Consider the following 18,589-nt stretch of genomic DNA (forward strand, 5'->3'; position numbering starts at 1 on the left):
GAGGCTCTTTAATTCCTCTTCACTTTCTGTCATTAGGGTGGTATCCTCTACACATCTGAAGTTAACCATTCTAAGCCTCAGGTTCTTCATCTGTAAGGTGTATATTATAATATCTGTCATAAGTTGTGAGATTCAAATTAAATAAATGCTTGTAAAGCACTTAGCACTGCTTAGAGTATACTAAGCAACTGAAAAAATGGTATTGATTAATTATAGGAAACACAGGAAGACCACTGCAAGAAGGCACAGCAGTCTGTATGGAGAATACTCATCAATATGAAATTCTCAAATCTTGGACTGTGTCCCCTTTTCAGGGATAACTAAAATAATAATAATGACAATAATATAATAGTATATAATATTTATTGTCAGCTATGTGCCAGGAGAAGAGAGCGGCAGAGAATGAGATGGTTAGTTAGCATCGCCAATCAAAGTCGTGGACATGACTTTGAGCAAACTCGGGGAGATAGCGAAGGACAAGGAAGCCTGGCATGGTACGGTCCCTGTGGTCGCAAAGAGTCAGATATGACTTAGCGACTGAACATCATGTGCCAGACACATAAATAGTGTCTTCACAAATTCTTAATGTAATTCTTATCGAGGAGTTCCAGTTGCAAAATTTCATCTATATTTATAGGTATGTGATTTCTTGACAGTGAGAAAGAGAACACATTTTTCATCATTGTTCTAGAGAATCAACGCTGAAACCTTATTATTCCATCAATTACACAGTTTCTAGGTGAAATTTGTCGATGAATTCTCAGTTATTGGCAAAACTTCAGAAAAAATCTGATATACACAAAAGTAGGAATGTAGGTATTAAAAAGTGTGCCATATAAAATGACAATCTTAGAATTCACCTATATAATTAAATAAAACATCATTGACAATTTTCTGTATTAGGCATTGTATTAAACATTGGAGATTTAAAAATTAGTGAATACAAATAGACTATCTTCATGAAGCTAGTGGTCTAATGGGGAGATAAACTATAAAATTATTATAGCAAATCTGTAACTGGGACCACCAAGCATTGTCTCTCCTGATGTTTTTAAATAGGAAACATAGAACATCCCAATATATTCTTGCCAAAATCTGTACTACCTAATAAGCTTCTAAATCTAACCATCTCTTTCTAGAGACTATAAGAGAGAAGAATGCATTAAATTACACTAAAAAGACATAATCTGCCAAATTAAGAATGTGGAAAATTCTATGAGTGATTCAGTATTTTTAACAAATCATGTAGGATAAATAATATACCTTAACCAACAGAACTACAAACCAAAAAAAAAGTTTTACTTTTTTGTATTTTGATTGGAACAAATTAACTATAATAGAATGTTTCTGAGTAATGAAAGAAAACTGAGCATGATCTAGGTATTGGATAATATTAAGGAATTACTAATTTTCCTTGATTTTGGTAATGGTGTTGTGATTATTTTTTTAAAGAGCTTACCCTGGAATTTTATGATGTGTGGAATTTGTTTTACAATACTTCAGGAAAAAAGTAGGGTGGTTAATACATGAAAAATTGTAAGTATAATGTCATTAATAGTTGAAGCAACCTATTGGGTAGCTGGTGAGTATAATTATTCCCTAAGAAAATTAAATGAAAATGTGGAAGGTGCCATAAAAGTGAGAAACATAGTGTTTGAGGGCCTTTAATAAAGGATTTCTCTGAGTCATAAAAGGTTTTTATGAGGACCTGGCACTTGATCTGAGGTCTGAAGAATGAGTCCTTGCTCTCTGGTGGGCAGGAACAGGATGAGTTAGAGAATGAAATAGGCCAGTGTGGTTTCGGAAAGGAGAGAGAGCCTGAGTCCAAGATGAACATTCCAGGTGTTCATTGCTTAACACCAGAAGTATGACTGAGTTTTTCCTTATTAACAGTTCCCTTCCAGAGAAAATTGAAACCAGTGCTGAGAAGAATCTTAGCCCCTTCTTCCAGTCTAATTTTAACATTGGATTGTCTAAAATTCAGGCATATGCCCTTACTAGTTCTTATATTTTCAACAAGGAGATTTTTTTCCCATCATGAAAGTGAAAGTGAAGTCATGTCCGACTCTTTGCGACCCGTGGACTGTAGCCCACCAAGCTCCTCCATCCATGGAATTCTCCAGGCAAGAATACTGGAGTGGGTTGCCATTTCCTTCTCCATCATAGTCCTCTCAATTTGCATTATAAAATAGCAATATCTTTAGTAGTTACCCAACTTACGGGCACTTATTCAATATTTTTGAAAGGCTCAATTGAGGTAAATATATTACTAGACTGATAATGTAGTTTGTTCATTATATATCCTAAAATACATCCTTGCATGTGTGCATGCTAAGTCGTTTCAGTTGTTTCCAGCTCTTTTGACCATATGGACTGTAGCCCACCAGGCTCCTCTGTCCATGGGATTAGCCAGGCAAGAATACTGGAGTGGGTTGCCTTGCTATCCTCCAGGGAATCTTTCTGACCTAGGGATCGAACCCACATCTCTTAAGTCTCCTGCATTGGCAGGTGAGTTCTTTACCACACACCACCTGGGAAGCCCAGATGTATTCACTGCTGCTGCTGCCGCTAAGTCACTTCAGTCGTGTCCGACTCTGTGCGACCCCATAGACGGCAGTTCAAGCTAAATCAGTAATGAATTGAGCCTTGACTGTATCAACAATAATATTATTACCCTCCCCATTCCACTGCCCCTCCAACCATGGATGATTATCTTTACTGAATTGTTCTTTGGTGTAAATTCATCAAACATTGTCACTATCAGAAGTAGCTCTGTGAGAAATAATTCCTCAGTATTAAGATTATAGTAGAGGATATCATTAAGGATATGATGAAGTATCTTTATGAAGAAACACCTGGCAAATTCCTCTTGGACTTTAATAACAGAAAAATTATAGTTCTGTTGGATTTTAATTCATAGAAATTTGGAATTATATAAATTATCACATATTTTATGTAGCCTTGTAAAGCAGCTAAGAAAATACTTTCTGGAATAAGCATGGTTTAAATAAATAAATTAGTTTTGCATCCTGAGCTTTTGCTTATTTTTTCAATTAAGAAAAAAGTGAGGCAACAGAGATCTGTAGACTTAAAGAACCTGTCATTTTTCTGATGGAACAGTATGTAGTGGAGTTGGTTTTTACCTCTTTGAGCTCTAGTTTTGAAATTAGGGGGAACTTGACTGAAACCGAGTGAGATGAATTTGATGATTTCCTTGATCTCTCTTCTGGGACTTCAGATAGACCACAGCGGAGCCTGCCAGCCAGGTTGTTCTGGGTTATTAGTGAACTTCAATCATTAATGCCCTCAGTGCCCATGCCAGTTATCCTTATTCAAAATATACCTCATCTATGTAAATGTATTCATTGGTAGCTCACATGGTAAAGAAATCTGCCTGCAATGAGGGAGACCTGGGTTTGATCCCTGGGTCTGATCCCTGGGTCAGGAAGATCCCCTGGAGAAGGGAATGGCTTCCCACTCCAGTATTCCTGCCTGGATAATTCCATGGACAGAGGAGCCTGGTGGACTACAGTCTATGGGGTCACAAAAAGTCAGAGACAGTATTTCACCTATTAAGCTCACCTATGTACCAAATTAACAACATACAAATATTATTATTCTTCGTGTGTGCCGAATGTAAAAATCGTTGGGAGTTCTATGGTGCAATATCATCTACCCCTTGTCAGTTACTTACAGTTTACATTCAAAAACAAAATTTACTCATGATCGCTAGAAACCTCTGGGGCCATGCTTGTGATAATCATGAATGTGTAGAACTTGTAACACCTACATCAAAACCTTAGAGTTTTGAGTGCCTTTCCAATGCAAGGGTTCTTTTAAGCTTTGTAACTGTACCAGCCAAACAGGATGTCTTAAAACCATTATACAAGAGACAAGAGGGACAGAAAGAAATGATTTCCTTTTGGGATTATTATGTGTGTTCTAATCAGACCCATCCTTTAAAATTCATTCTGTTACCTGATATTACATATTTTATCATCTCAATACAAATAATTTGATTTAATCAAAAGAGTTTATGAAGTCATAGCTAACATATCTTCAAGTATAAAAATATAAGGTGTTAGAGAAATGTAACATGTTAATATTCAGTAGCATATCTGCCAACTGGATGTTCCATAATAGTTCTAAACTGGACATTGAATTCTTTGTCAAATATGGGTAATAGCACTAACATTCTCTAGTTTACTCCTTTTATAGTTGACCTCATAGTATAACGTGATTTAGTTGACTTACAAGAAATGCAGATGTATTTTCCAAATAACCCTAAGTCAGTTTAATAGTACGTATAGTGGGGCTTCCCTGAAAGTCTAGTGGTTAGGACACTTGCTTCCACTGCAAGTGCAATGCTTTGATCCCTGGTTGGGGTACTAAGATCTCTCATGCCACACAGCCAAAAAAAAAAAAAAAAAAGTACCTATAGTGTAAAAAGTGGCAAATTATGGAACCCAGAAAGGTTTTTGGAAGTAAGAATCGGCATTTTTAAGGTTGTAAACTGGGTATCTAATCCCAGTTTGGGTCTTAGCTATAGTGTGTCAGCTGTTATAGGGTTACTTTCGTCATTTATTTTTGTTGCAATTATGGCTTTTTACAGTTTAATTCGAATTTAACTCTATTTAATGTGGTGCTTTAACACGTTTTACGCCGTGTTCCTGTTAGCTCGGGTTAATCGTATGACCGCGGTGGCTGGCACGAGATTTACCAACCCTAGTCAATATGGCTTAGTCAAACTTTCGTTTATAGCTTAATTCTTATAACTATAGTCTTGAATCTGCAAAGGGGAGAAGCCAGAATTAGACTCATCAAATTTCTTTTTAGACCAAGACCATACAATTAGAAATGAAGAAAAGATCATCACCTTCTATGATTACTTCTTTGGATGCGCTGGATGATGCTACTGTCAGCCATAAAGAAGGTAAAGTAAAAAATATTTAGACTTGATGAAAGGTATCATTCGTATAACTCACTTTTAAGAAATCCTCCAGTTTCTTCAGAATTTTAGTTGATAATAACTAAAATTTAAGGAAGAACATGAGACTATTAAGGTTAACTGTACTTTAAAATTTCATAAGCATAATGTTTTAAACACTGGAAAAGGCCACCAAAAACTGCCAAGGAATTTTCTTTAATACTGAAAATGACATGAGCATTTTAACTAAAAATACAGGTTGGAGTATATAACATTAGCATATTAAGGCTCTTTTTATACTTGTCTCTACATTTAATATATATATATAACCAGTAATCATTATTATAGACAATATTTAAAGACATTATTTTGTAAAGCATATAAGTCTAAAATTATAAACATAGTATTCTCAGTTATATTCCATATTAGTTTTTCTTGAGAAGTACTCCTGTATTTTAATTCTGGTACATAATTTTTTCATTTTCATTTGTCTAACTCAACAAGCATGAGCAAAATAGAGGAAATTTACTTTGCTCTGATTTTCATTAATTCAAAATATTTCTGTTTGCTATTTCAAAATCAAAAGTCTAGGTTATAACCTCCCTTTGCATGCAAAAGTAAAATTTTTCTACTAATTAGATGCTTAATGCTTAAATAAACAATTAACTCATGTATAATTTTCTGTTCTTTCAGTTTCAGAGCTTAAAAAATCCAGGCAGAGATGCCCATTTTGTTGGTATAGATTTGCTAAAACTTTCTTGATCTGGGATTGTTCTCCCTGTTGGTTAAAATTGAAAGAGTTTGTTTACAGGATTATAATGGACCCATTTACCGATCTTTTCCTTACCATATGCATAATCCTAAACATAAATTTTTTGGCCTTGGAACACTATCCAATGAGTCTGGAAACCAGCAATATTCTCAGCATTGGAAACATGGTAAGGCTCTCATTGTAAGCTATTTTCTCCTACAATTTGAACTGTTCTTTAGTCACCATTATCCTCAGTATTTTACTCTATAACTCCAAAATGCTGCAAATATATTGTATGAGTATTAAATGAACTATTGTTTTCATGCTTTCTTACCTCTCCAAGCCCTCCTTTGTAAATGTTCTTATCTTTGAATAGATTTCTAGCTAGAGTCTGTTTAAATTTAAGATATCTAGCTAGCTGCAATGCAGTCAAGTTAAATAGAAATTATTTATTTCCTCTCCCATCTCAAATATCCCCTGTCTTAATATGGTAGCCCCTAGATCACAAGGGCAGAGGTGAAATAACAGAGTGAATAACAGGGAATAACAAGTTCTTCACTGGCACTTGAATTTTGAATCCTGTTACAACTGAACCTACCTTAGACTGGAGCTTATCTTTATGGCAAGGTATTTTTGAAATTCACCCATTTTTTTTTCCATGTAAAAAAAGGCAAAAGAAATAGATTTCCATGAGTTAAAAAAGCAAGTCATATTCAATCAATTTTGTTCAATCTATATTGTTCAATTTTGTTTGCTTTTATTGCTGTTGTTTAGTTGCTTGTAACTAAACAACAGGAATAGTAAGCTTTTCTGGTGGCTCAGATGGTAAAGAAACCGCCTGCAATGCTGCAGACCTGGGTTTAAATCCCCTGGAAAAGGACAGAGCAACCCACTGCAGTATTCTTGCCTGGAGAATCCCTATGGACAGAGGAGCCTGGCGGCTTACAGTCCATGGGGTTGCAAAGAGTCAGACACAGTGAGTGACTAAACAGCATAGCACAGTTGCTTGATATTAATACTGTCAGTTGTTACCAACTTTGAACTATATATTTATTTGCTACCAAAACAATAATTTAGTTATTTCTGCCAGTATAGTTTTCAAATGACAGTTTTCATAGGTTTACCTTTTGTTAGATCATCTATATTTTTAAATTTTTATTTTATATTTTTTTAAATTAAATGTCTTAATATGTACTCTTTATCCCCAAAGGAACTATTCAAAATGAAAAGATTTTCACTCTCAAATATTCTTTTGTTTTCTTCCAAGGTGGCTTTTATTAAGGTAATTGAAGATTTCATATACAATGTTTGACATTAGATTGTCAAACAAAATGTATGAATCCATCCCTGTGATGCAGACTCCAAAACTAATCATATTTTGACAGAGAAAATATGAAGAAAGTGACAGTGAAAATTTATTCTGTGTATGAGGGTTCTGATAGAGCTATTGGAATCATATTCTTATCCCTGTGTTTTGTTTTATTTAGGTATTTATAGGAATTTTCACAACAGAAATGATTTTTAAAATAATTGCCATGCATCCATATGGATATTTCCAAGTAGGCTGGAACATTTATGATAGCCTAATTGTGTTCCATGGTTTAGCAGAACTTTATCTAACAAATTTTCATGGACTGGCTATTTTACGATCATTCAGGGTGGTAAGTAGAATACGGGACCTAAATTTTATTTTATAAAAATTCATTTCAGTTTTCTCAGACATAAAGTGGGAAGAATAGTAATACCTATCCTGTTGGTATGTTGGAACTATTAAATGAAATAATTCATATATAACAAGCTTAGAAAGTAACCCAGAAAAGAGTAAGTAGTCTCTAATGCTGTTTGGCCCAGGCATTAAAAGAAATAAGCCATATATACAGTGAATTTGAGATATAGTTCTATAAAGCAGGGTCAGGATTACTGAGTCAGTTTTAAGAAGCAGGGTAATACAGAGTCCCAAAAGCTGAATGCCAATGTGTAACTAAAGAATTAGAATCAGGTGAGTATATCTAAATGTAGATTGGAAAATTTTGTAAAAGAGGGACTGTCAGGCTAATAGAATGCTGCTATGAAGATTATTGGAGAAGGCAATGACAACCCACTCCAGTACTCTTGCCTGGAAAATCCCATGGACAAAGGAGCCTGGTAGGCTGCAGTCCATGGGGTCGCTGAGAGTCGGACACAACTGAAGTGACTTAGCAGCAGCAGTAGAAATCTTATCCAAATAATTCTTCAGAACCCTGTCTTTATCCATAGGCTTATCTAATGAGTAAGGGGAAAATATAAAAGTTGTATTTATTGAATTTATAAATGAAGCAAGACTGGGAAATACAGACAATATAATAAAAGATTGTATCAAAATATCTGAAAGACTAGTAACAGACTGAACCTAAGATGATTAAGTTTTACATAGGTAAGTGTTAAGTCCTAACCCTTGAGTCCCAAAAGCCAACTACATACCAGAAAAAGTTGGGGAAGGTGTAGCACATACAAAAACAACATGTGGATTTTAAATGACTCAAATATTCAAGTGATTTTGTGCCATGTGAATAAAAATTTTTTAATCTAGTGATTAAGTGAAATATTTAGACTAAACCTAGAATGTTTCATTTGGTCTCTCATGTTGATTTTAAAGGTAAATACACAATAGTATTCTTGCCTGGAAAATCCCATGGACAGGAGGAGTCCATGGGGTCACAAAGAGTCAGACCCAGCTGAAGTGACTTAGCACTCATGCATACAGCAGAGCTATCAGTGGACTTCAACGGACCCTGGAGACTTTTCCAACATCATCTATATGTTGAAATGTGGGAGAATATTCAATATATTTTGGAAAAAGAAAATAAAGAATGGATACTTGCTTTACCAGATATTAAAACAAAATGAGAGTAATTATAATAGTATTATATTGAAAAAAATGGGAATTGACAGATCAATAGAAAATATAGTTCAATTTAGTGTAAAAAACTATAGAATATTAAGTGTATTAAAAATTGTATATACACTGAATTTTCAGTGCTTAGTATTAATAATGCTCAAAAGTGAATATTACATTAGAGACTACACACGTTTATGTGTATAATCCTAATAAAAATTTTAAATGTACATTGTAATTAATAGTGACTAGAGCTTTTGTCTTTTTCTTCCTTATTTTTGTTGTTTTTACATTGCTCTATCAGTTACGAATTTTTAGATTGGGAAGATACTGGCCAACATTTAAGATTCTGATGCTGACTCTGTGTAACTCAGTTGTGGCCCTGAAAGACTTGGTCCTGCTGTTGTTCACGTTTATGTTCTTTTCTGCTGTGGTTGGCCTCAACCTGTATGGTTCAAATTACAAACAGTATGTCTGCAACATAAATGAAGACTGTCAGCTTCCTCACTGGCACATGTGTGATTTCTTCCATTCCTTCCTGAATGTCTTCCGGATTCTCTGTGGAGAGTGGATAGAGACTTTATGGGATTGCTTTAAGGTAGCAGGCCAATTCAGTTGTATTCCTTTTTACATGATGGTGATTTTAATTGGAAAATTATTGGTAAGTAATCCATGCTTTAAAACTTTCCTTGGAAACCTTATGTATTGTAGTCTGGCATTTTCATCATGTAGACTTATGGAAGCCCGTAGTCTACATCCATGCTGTCTGATGTGGAGACCTTTAGCCACATGTGGCCATTAATCAGGGAAAATATGAGCAGTCCACTTTGAGATATGTTATAAGTGTAAAATACCCACTGAATTTGAAGTCTTCAGTTCAGTTCAGTTCAGTTGCTCAGTCGTGTTTTGCGACCCCATGAACTGCACCAAGCCAGGCCTCCCTGTCCATCACCAATTCCCGGAGTCAACCCAAACCCATGTCCATTGTGTTGGTGATGTCATCCAACCATCTCATCCTCTGTTGTCCCCCTCACCTCCTGCCCTCCCCCCAAAAATAATGTAAATGATTTTATTAATAATTCTTAGATTGAAAGTGCTTCCTAGGTGGCACTAGTGGTAAAGAATCCACTTGCCAGTATGGGAGACACAAGAGATGCAGGTTCAATCCCTGGGTTGGAAGATGCCCTGGAGAAGGAAATGGCACCCCACTCCAATATTCTTGCCTGGAAAATCCCATGGACAGAGGAGTCTGGTGAGCTATGGTCCATGGCGCCATCAGGAGTTGGACATGACTGAAGTGAAAACATTTTAATTATAATATTTTTATACATTTAGTTGAATAAAATGTATTAGTTAAGCTAATTTCACCTGTTTTTGTTTATACTTTTAATGTGGCTGCTGGAAAATTGCATACATGATGTTCATCATATTTTCGTTGGTTATAACCTGCTACTCAAAGTAGCTTTGTTTTTATGTGGGAGACAGTTATTAATGTAGACTCTCAGACCCCATTCCAGACCTGTGAAAGTGGAATCTACATTTTAACAATATCCCTAAGTGATTTGTGTACACATTAAATTTTAAGAAGCACTTAAATGTAGCACTGGTTGTCAAATTTGACTGCATGTTGGAGTTACTTGGAGAACTAATAAAAATAAACTAATGTCTTGGATTCATTCCCAGAGATTCCGATTTTATTGTTATGTGGCTATAGCTTAGTCATCAGGATTTTTTAAAAAATCCTCATTTGATTAAATTGTGCAGCAAATTTTGAAAACCACTGATCTTTGAAACTATCATACATTAACTAAGAGGAAACACTTTCACTCCTAAATTTCCAGTAATTGGAGTGATTACCTTAATTGAAGTATCTTCTACATCTTCTAGGGCTTCCCTTGTGGTTCAGCAGGTGAGGAATCTGCCTGCAATGCAGGAGACCTGGGTTTGATCTCTGGGTTGGGAAGATCCCCTGGAGATGGGAAAGGCTACCCATTCCAATATTCTGGCCTGGACAATTCCATGGACTGTGTAGTCCGTGAGGTCGCAAAGAGTCAGACACAACTGAACAACTTTCACTTTCACTTTCTTAATTCTTCTCAGGAAAAAAAATGGCTTATAAGATATATTTGTTCTTATTGAAAAAAAGAGACTCAATATTTACTTTTCACTCCTAAGTCACAGAGATCAAGTGGATCTCCTAAAAGATGGGAACAAAAAAAATCACAGGGTAAAATCCATTGTATCAGTGCATTTCTCACTGCTTTTATTTACCCTGGATATACGCCTGTCCTAAGTACATACTGACACTGTGTTTAATTGCTCATGTACTTGTCTATCTTCCTTATTAAGCTAGAACTTCCATGAAGGAAGGGATCACAAGTTCCAAAAAGTAGTTGCATTTTACAGTGTTATACAGTTCTTTCTTTACATCACAGCATTTTCAACTTAATTTTCAGTCTTTTAACACTCACTGCATATGTATAAATGTGCGATAGGGAGTGCGTTTACATGTCTAAAATATAAGAAATGTTAGATTGTAAGCTCTTAAAAATACAGTTGTATTATAATTTTTCCTCTCCAAATCCTGACATAGAAATCTTTCATTCATTCCGTAATTAATTGATTTTTCAACAAATATTTCATACTTTATCATGTACTTTGTGCTTTGCGTTGTTTCCCTGGTGACTCAGACAGTAAAGCATCTGCTCCCAATACGGGAGGCCAGGGTTTAATCCCCTGGTCGGGAAGATCCCCTGGAGAAGGAAATGGCAACCCACTCCTGTGCTCTTGCCTAGAAAATTCCATAGATGGAGAAGCCTGGTGGGCTACGGTCCAGGGGGTCACAAAGAGTCGGACACAACTGAGTGACTTCACTTCAGTTATCTACTGAAGAGAAAAAATGGTTCTAACACATGTGAAGCTTATAGTCATGAAATTCTTACTTAACACCCTTTTCTTTTTTCTCCCTGTGAACAATACTTAACCAAACAAAGGAAAAAGAAACACCAACAACCTGAAATTATGCTTGTTCTTGCTCTTCGTCCTTTGAGAATGATAGAGATGTTATAAGGTAGTTTCTACAAGGCCCATGGAGCCCCTGCCCAGATTCTGTGTAAATGAACCTTGATAGCAAAATGGGACACTAGTGGAAGAACAGTCAAGCTCGTCTGTAGGTGTGGTTTCTCAGTCGCCCAGTCGTGTCAGACTCTGCAATCTCGTGGACTGCAGCGTGCCAGGCCTCCCTGTCCCTCACCATCTCCTAAAGTTTGCCTTGGTTCACGTCCATTGCATTGGTGATGCCATACTGACATTCAGTCATTGTCTTTTCAGCTTTCAGTTTTTCAGCCATTGAGATTCTGTCATTGTAGGTTATAGAAAATCTATGTTAGTTGTTCAAGAGATCTTACCTGTAAGAAATTTCCAATGATGAGCCAAATGTCAAACCCTCCATTTTATTTTATACACCAAACTATGGTTGCAGTTAAGATAATTTATTTTATGACTTTATTATCTGCAAAAGTATTTTTATTTTTCCTCAAGTGAGTCTTATTTGAGCTTTCTATATTCCTAAGAGATAAAAAGATTTCATTATTGAGACTTAAAGGTAATCCATTAGAATTGAACACAATTTGGTGGGTACATCCTAATATTTTAGATGTATATGCACATGAGAAACTTAGCAATTATCAGTGTTTGAGAATGCGTCTCTTCAGATAGATCCAAAATTCTGTAAGATATTTTAACAAATGAATGTTGCAGATCTTCATATACTTATTTATTTTATGTACACATAAGTTGTCAGTGTAAGAATTTCTACTGTATTTTCCCTTTAAAAATAATATGTAAAGCATAAAGTAATTTAAATTTCCAAAAGCTCAAATATTTGAAGAGAAGAGAGAAAACTTCCAGAATGGATACAATGCCTAAATTATTACTTTAAAAGAATAATCAGTGTATCTCTAATTATCTCTAATCTTATAATCTAAAATTGTAATTTATACTCTACAAAAAGAAACAAAATAAAAATCTAATTCTCTGGAAATTGGACATGGCTTGATCTTATTTCTCAGTGATAGTAAAGGTTGAAATACACACTATCTTTGAATTCAAAATAATTTGCAAATATTAGGAGTGATCCTTCCATTACTCATTTCTTTCTTATTTGACCGAATTTATTACCACAGAAAATCAACCTACCCAAACCCTGTGCTTGCACATCACAAGGAAATTAGATGTGAGCTTCAAAACTAGGGATAGCTCTCCCCGCAGGAAAGTCTCATGAATTTGCAGAACCCATGAAGATGTCATTACATATCTTTCTGAGTTAGGTGGACGTGAATTCAGCCACATAGAGTAGCAACTGATTTTCTCACCTTGGGAGACTCTGCCTGGCTTAGTAGAAAAGAAAACAAACTGGAGTATGATAGACTTAAGTTCAACCTCTGTGATCTTTGATACTTGGCATCTGCAAGCTTTGAGGTTTTCATCTGTAAAGGAGAAACAAATGGTATTTCATAGAACATTGTAACCTTCTGGCTATCCAAATTCCTAACACACCAACTGATCCTCTGTAGATGAGTAAGAACTGAATAGCCTAAAGAGCATCATAGTGCGTATGCTGTTTTCAGATTGCAGGCCAGCTTTTTAAAAATATTTGTTGTTGTTGTTGTTTGAAAGAAAATGAAAAATGATATGCATTTAGCTTCATTTACTTCCTCATTCAGATACTTTACCTGTTTCTGGCGTTGATCATCTCATTTAGTTCATACAAGCCTGCAACAACTGATGAAGAAAATGATGAAGCAAAAAATCTCCAGCGTGCAATGGCAAGAATTAAAAAAGGAATAAATTATGTGCTTTCTAAAATATTATGCAAAAAACAAAATGTTCTAAAGGAAACAATGGACAATATAAGTGATGTCTATGTTAAAGAGAATATTTCTGGCCATACTCTTTCTGAATTGAGCAACACCCAAGATTTCCTCAAGGATAAGGAAAAAAGCAGCGGCACAGAGAAAAACACAATGACGGAAAATGAGAGTCGGTCACTAATCCCCAGTCCCAGTGTCTCAGAAACTGTACCGATTGCTTCAGAAGAATCTGATATAGAAAATCCGGACAATAAGGAGATTCAGAGCAAGTCAGGTGATGGAAGCAGCAAAGAGGTAAGTTGTTTTGACATTATGGTTGCGTACTGTTGATTGATGGCACTGTTGACAAGTGAAGCAATGCTGAAGTTCCAAAGTTAGATTATTATCCATTCATTTCTAGCTGCAGCACTTCTTCTCCTGATTTTCTGCTCCTGATCCAGTGTCTTAAACTTCCTAAGTTTCTTCATCTCTGAATGAGGATAAAATTGTGTCTCATTCTCAGAAGAGATGGAATGATTAAGAAAAATAGTTCAATAGTGCGTAGAATAATGTCTAAAGTATGGAAGCACTTGGCAAACATTAGATAACATAATTATAACATCTTCAGTTAATGGGGTGATAAAAAGCATATTGAAGAAACATAGATTTTTATAATTAAGGCGTACTACTGGAGAAGTCACTAAACTCTCCTAGGCTCTATCATCTTTAAAATATAAGATGGGACTCGAAGAGTGCTAAGATACAGATACTTTCCTGCTTGCTAAAATGTTAAGATTCTTGTCAGTTTATTTCTGCAACATATATTATAACATAATTAGTCTAACATAATTGAGTTGGACTAAAAGACCAAAGGGTAAAAGAAACATTGGTTGCAAATGTAAACAAGTTGTTGTTGTTTAGACACTACGTCTTGTCAGACTCCTTTGTGGCCTCATGGACTGTAACACACCAGTCTCTGTCTATGGGATTTTCCAGGCAAGAATACTGGAGTGGGTTGCCATTTCCTTCTCCAGGGGATCTTCCTGACTCAGGGATCGAACCCATGTCTTCTGCATTGTAGGCAGATTCTTTACTGCTGAGCCACTAGGGAACCAAAAGAAAGAAAGAAAAAAAAAAAAAAAGGATCACCTTTAAAGAAGGGCAGATACTGCCTTTCACTTAGCTTTAAAAGTAAAAATAAAAATTAAACAAACAAACAAACAAACAAAAATGTATACCTTACTGAATCCAGTCTTACTGTCTTCATTTGCAAGTAGCGCGATGTCTTAGTAGGAGGTACCATTTAATCTGCAGCGATCACATCCGCAGTGTGATCCACTTCCATTGAACTTCACTAAAGAATTTTTTTTATTTCACTCACCAAGGGCAGGGAAGATAATGTCTTTTTCCAGATCCTCAAAGTCTCTGGCACCATCTTATCTCCCAGACCTCTTCTGGCTTATCAGCTGCTCTCTGTAATAGCTTATCAAATTGCCCTTCTAACAGGAATTAAGTTTCAATTATCTAGAGCCCTTCTAGTTTCTGGTAAAGGCATCTTTGTTTCAGAGAAACACTTTCACTCCTTATCATACCCAATCTTGTCAGGTCGATTTTCCTTTAATTAATACCATTATTAGGAAATGAAAAACATTCTTCTCTTGCACACTGATTTTATTTAAACTATAACAACATTATAAGGCTTGTGCTACCATACGTCTCTGGGTAAAATTGCTATTTATTGCAACACATTGTGTGGAAATGTTCTGAAAAACTTCTTGTCAATCTCATTAGAAAGTCTGAGATACGAAGATATATAAGAAAGATGGAACTTAATATAACTGTAGATGTTGAAGTTTTAGAAGTTACTTAAGATGCATAATTATTTGGTTCTTTTGATTGGTTAACTACTCAAAGAAGATTTTATCATTTAGATATTTCATTATATATTTAATTAATCACTTTCCAGATTATGTAGTCCAAGAGTATTTAGGATGTTGATCTAAAAAAGCAAAGAATAAGATATAAAAATTACAAGTGGTATGATCATTCAGAGATTCATGTTCTTGTTTCTTTGGTATTTGAACTTTTATCTTTTAGTACAAATATATAATTATATAAACTTCATAAAAATAACAAACTTAAATCAGATTTTGAAACTTATTTTTTTTCATAATGTAGCCATATATATGTCACTAAATAATCTTTTACTAAAATGATTTATAATTTTGAATTTTGATTTATTTATAAATTTAAAATAATAAATACAGGGTTTTGAGAAAATCATATCAAATAATTTATGTGTGAGGGTTTTAAATACTCTAATGAATCATTTAAATATATAATGTATGATTTTCAATTATTGTATGCTTGAATATTACATAATATTAATTTATTGTCTACTCCCAAATCAATGCATTGCTATACCTTATTTTATCAATAATAAAGAGAATACAAAGGGAAATCAAATAAAGTTTTAAACAATTTGTTTGTGTAAAAGTAATATCCTGCTGACTATTTTATGTTTTTAATAAACCAGTATAATGTCTTAAAATTGACAATATATGGCTTAAAGCAAACAAAAGTTGCTAATTTTATTTCCTTGACATTTATTGCGCAAAAGACAGAGGTAGAACAAAATATTTGTAATTTTTTTATATTTTAGCTAGATTTTTCAGAAATTTGGGATAGCCTATACATCTTTTAGAACAGTGTTATTCACTATATGTTCATTTTAATGTGAAAATTATTTTATCTTATTTTTAAAGTATCTTTAAACATTTTGACTCCCAGAGATATGTATACATTTAAAATTTATTTTTAATTTAGTTTTTACTTTTTTCCATGCCACATGGCATGTGGGATCTTAATTCCCTGACCAGGGATCGAACCCTGCACCCTGCCTTGAAGCTCAGAGTCTTAACCACCAGGGAAGTCTCTGTATGCATTTTAATATCAATCATGAAATTAGCATACAGTCTTTTACTTTGACAGTAATTTTTCTGTACATAATTTTTTTTTTCTGAAAATGAAATAAACTTTAGCTATAGTGAGTAAATGAAGCTTTAATGGCAACTTTCTTGGTGGGACTTACTTTTCAGAAAGTAAAGCAGTCGAGCTCATCTGAATGTAGTACAGTTGATATTGTTCTTTCTGAAGAAGAAATGGTCTATGAACGTGAAAAGCCAAAGCATCTTAGAAATGGTAAGAAAAACATAAATTATTTTAATCATTATGTTAACATTAACTGTGGTGTCGGAGAAGACTCTTGAGAGGCCCTTGGACTGCAAGGAGATCCAACCAGTCCATTCTGAAGGAGATCAGCCCTGGGATTTCTTTGGAAGGAATGATGCTAAAGCTGAAGCTCCAGTACTTTGGCCACCTCATGTGAAGAGTTGACTCATTGGAAAAGACTCTGATGCTGGGAGGGATTGTGGGCAGGAGGAGAAGGGGACGACAGAGGATGAGGTGGCTGGATGGCATCACCGACTCGATGGACGTGAGTCTGAGTGAAGTCCGGGAGATGGTGATGGACAGGGAGGCCTGGCGTGCTGCGATTCATGGGGTCACAAAGAGTCGGACACTACTGAGCGACTGAACTGAACTGAACTGAAGCTAAATTTCTCTTAACCTAAATAATACTATTGAATACACTTTTAATTTTAAAGAGTTTATTAATTTGACTAAGGAATACACACACGCAAATGTGTCTGTGCACATGCACTCATGCTCATATATATCCTGGTAGAAACTTACAATAAAAGTCAAAGAAAAAGTCAATGCTTGGAATGGAAGAAAGGGCCTGCTTACTAGCGGGTCTCATGAAGAAGTTAAAAGTTTTAGTTCTGAAATCAGAATACTGAGTTCAGATCCCAGCCCACTACTTATTAGCTTTTACTTACCCTCCTCTGACTCATTTCCTAATATGTAAAATGAGGATAAGAATAAGACTTACTTCATGCGATTAATAGAAAGATTAAATTAGTGTGTGTGTGTGTTCATACCTCATTGAATGGGGTCAATATTTAAAATACTCATAGGAAAACAAATGTAATAATCATTTATTTTTATAAGCTCCATGAATATTAAGAAATATATAGGGCTTCGGTCAGTTGACTAAGTTATTAAACATGTAACATGCACCTCCTAGATAGCATATTCAAAAGCAGAGACATTACTTTGCCGACTAAGGTCCGTCTAGTCAAGGCTATGGTTTTTCCTGTGGTCATGTATGGATATGAGAGTTGGACTGTGAAGAAAGCTGAGCACCAAAGAATTGATGCTTTTGAACTGTGACGTTGGAGAAGACTCTTGAGAGTCCCTTGGACTGATCACCGACTTGATGGACGTGAGTTTGAGTGAACTCTGGGAGTTGGTGATGGATGGGGAGGCCTGGCGTGCTGCGATTCATGGGTCGCAGAGTGGGACACAACTGAGTGATTGAACTGAACTGAACATGCACCTCTCTATAATTTATTAATTTAATTTAGTTTCCTAAAGGGGCTTCTCAGGTGGCGCTGGTGGTAACTAATCCACCTGCCAGTGCAGGAGACACAAGAGATATGGGTTCAGTCCCTGAGTGGGGAAAATCCCCTGGAGTAGGAAATGGCAAACTGCTCTAGTATTCTTGCCTGGAAAATTCCATGGGCAGAGGAGCCTGTTGGGCTACAGTCCATGGGGCTGCAAAGAGTCGGAGATGACTGAGCCACTGTGTATTAGTCTGTATAGGTGTATTAGTGTATTAGTTTCCTATCAAGACTGACAAATAACCATAGGTTCTGAATATTTAAAATCACTGAAATCATCAAAATGACAATTCCTAAATGTTCAAATTCCTATACTCATAAGTAAGAATCTGCTCTCAGTAGTCTGAGTGAACTCCGGGAGATGGTGATAGACAGGGAGGCCTGGCGTGCTGTGATTCATGGGGTCGCAAAGAGTCGGACACGACTGAGCGACTGAACTGAACTGAACTCAGTAGCCTGAGTTCTAGGACTTGTGTGATACAAGACCAGGGAGAAAACATTTCCTATATTTTTCTGACCAAGAATGTATAAATTGGCTCTAGGGAAAGTTTTAAAATGTATTGACTTTAAACTCCACCCACCTCCATGCTTCATTCTCCTATCAGTTAATCACACCCTTTTCAACCCTCAGGTTTTCCTTATGCTAACTCTCTTGACCAGAAG

At 35.5% G+C, this 18,589-nt stretch overlaps 1 protein-coding gene across 1 annotated transcript in view; it reads left to right on the forward strand.

The window, feature by feature from the left end:
- Nucleotides 1-18,589, forward strand: part of SCN7A (sodium voltage-gated channel alpha subunit 7) — an 82,238-nt gene that overhangs the window by 44,038 nt on the left and 19,611 nt on the right. Inside the window, exons 11-16 of the mRNA XM_012135066.5 lie at nt 4,837-4,933; nt 5,621-5,865; nt 7,166-7,339; nt 8,858-9,214; nt 13,278-13,718; nt 16,502-16,604. Coding sequence (XP_011990456.3) covers nt 4,837-4,933; nt 5,621-5,865; nt 7,166-7,339; nt 8,858-9,214; nt 13,278-13,718; nt 16,502-16,604 — 1,417 coding nt within the window. The remainder of the gene's footprint in view (nt 1-4,836; nt 4,934-5,620; nt 5,866-7,165; nt 7,340-8,857; nt 9,215-13,277; nt 13,719-16,501; nt 16,605-18,589) is intronic.

Source organism: Ovis aries, chromosome 2, assembly GCF_016772045.2.
Source record: "Ovis aries strain OAR_USU_Benz2616 breed Rambouillet chromosome 2, ARS-UI_Ramb_v3.0, whole genome shotgun sequence".
Lineage (NCBI taxonomy): Eukaryota > Metazoa > Chordata > Mammalia > Artiodactyla > Bovidae > Ovis > Ovis aries.